Raw genomic sequence first — 1,543 nt, forward strand, 5'->3', positions numbered from 1 at the left:
AGAAGAAGTGTCGCCCAAAACGGAGGAATGGAGGAGAATCAGATTGTTTTCCTCTTAAACTTTGATATTTTATCATACAGCATGTATAGCATTTTTGTAGCTTTCTTTAAGGCCCAAAACACTTAACAGTCACATTCTGATTCTCCCATACATACATAACACAATGGCACAAGCCGATAATAACCAGGAGCAATGTGGGATTCAGTGTCTTATCCAAAAACACTGACACATGAGTGGGCGAGGTCGGTTTACCTCTGCACCACGGCCCACAGATGCAGGGAAGGATGACATGGAGGGTGGCTGATGTAGTAGTTCACTTTCGGCTTATCCCTTTCAGAGTCTCCACAGTGTAACAACACCCACTGTTCGGCATCAGTGATTTGGCAGAGTTTTTACGCCGGATGCCCTTCCTGACACAACCCTGTACTTGAGGGGCACAGGGACCCAGTTAGGCAGCAGCATCAAGGGTCTTGTCTAAGGACCCAATCTGGGTGGGGATCAGTGGGACACCCTGGGAATTGAACCCAGGGCTTCTGCGTTGCTAGCCCTTCACCTAGCCCACTGAGCCACCCAGCCGCTATGGAGGATGGCTGATGTGAGCATCCGAATTGCTCATGGGACCCCTGAAGTGACTTGCCGAAAGGCAAAGAAGTAATACTTTAAATTCTAGTAAGCACACAGGTACATCTGAGTCACACCAGACACAATTACAGTACTTGCAGTTTATCTCTATAAAAATGTTTCAAATATTTTTTGTGCAAATCAAGTGTTTTTTTTAGTCATGGAAGTTTGTAATTAGAGGCACACGTACTTTGTGTGCATTTCTTCACGTTTGTGTTGTGAACATGTGCTCAAATGTTCCTCTGTGGGTTGGTTTTGGAGGTTTATTTGTGCCTCTCTTCTTTTCTTGCAGTCACTGTAGAATCCACCGGCATTCTACCCGCAGACGTTCTAATGCAAGAGGCCATCAAAGTCCTAATGGCCAAATGTCAGATGTTTCTCAATGAGCTGAGCTGTGCTGGCACACAGTGATGATGGTGGTTTGTCAGGAGTCTGCTCGTCTGTCTTTGTGACTTGTGTATTGCAGCAAACTTTATTTTGTTTCTCAATATGGCAAGGTTCTGCTCATTGAAGATCTGCCATATTTCTCAGATTGGGTATTTCAGAGATATGTTATTAAAGCTCTTAAGAATCACAAGAAGAACTTAGATGCTCATCTTTTAGTTTTCCTAAAGGATTATTGTCCAGGAACCCAAACTTTTTGCTTTGTTCAGCTGTTCACTTTTTAGTATGTTTGTAGTCTAATAAAAATTGTCCAAACAATCAGAATGTGTTTTCTTGTTCAAAGTTGACACAAGGAAGTGTAAAGCAAAAATCTCTAGAAGTCCTCATGACTTGGCATTGGTATTGGCCTGAAGCAAAGGTTCTAGGCAGGGTGCACACATTTTTTTGCTCAAAGGGCCAAAATCTAAATGGGATCCCGGTCCACAGGACAAACACAATATTTTTTTGCATGTCATAAAATAAAAGGAAAAAATAATGA

At 42.6% G+C, this 1,543-nt stretch overlaps 1 protein-coding gene across 2 annotated transcripts in view; it reads left to right on the top strand.

Moving 5' to 3' along the window:
* Nucleotides 1-1,324, top strand: part of polr1c (RNA polymerase I and III subunit C) — a 14,778-nt gene extending 13,454 nt beyond the window's left edge. For both annotated transcript variants that reach the window (XM_024261370.2, XM_024261371.2), the window contains exon 10: nucleotides 914-1,324. In XM_024261370.2, the coding sequence (XP_024117138.1) occupies nucleotides 914-1,032 (119 nt within the window). In that variant the 3' untranslated portion in view covers nucleotides 1,033-1,324. The remainder of the gene's footprint in view (nucleotides 1-913) is intronic.
* Nucleotides 1,325-1,543: the final 219 nt, after the last annotated feature.

The sequence above is a fragment of the Oryzias melastigma genome, linkage group LG15 (genome assembly GCF_002922805.2).
Source record: "Oryzias melastigma strain HK-1 linkage group LG15, ASM292280v2, whole genome shotgun sequence".
Lineage (NCBI taxonomy): Eukaryota > Metazoa > Chordata > Actinopteri > Beloniformes > Adrianichthyidae > Oryzias > Oryzias melastigma.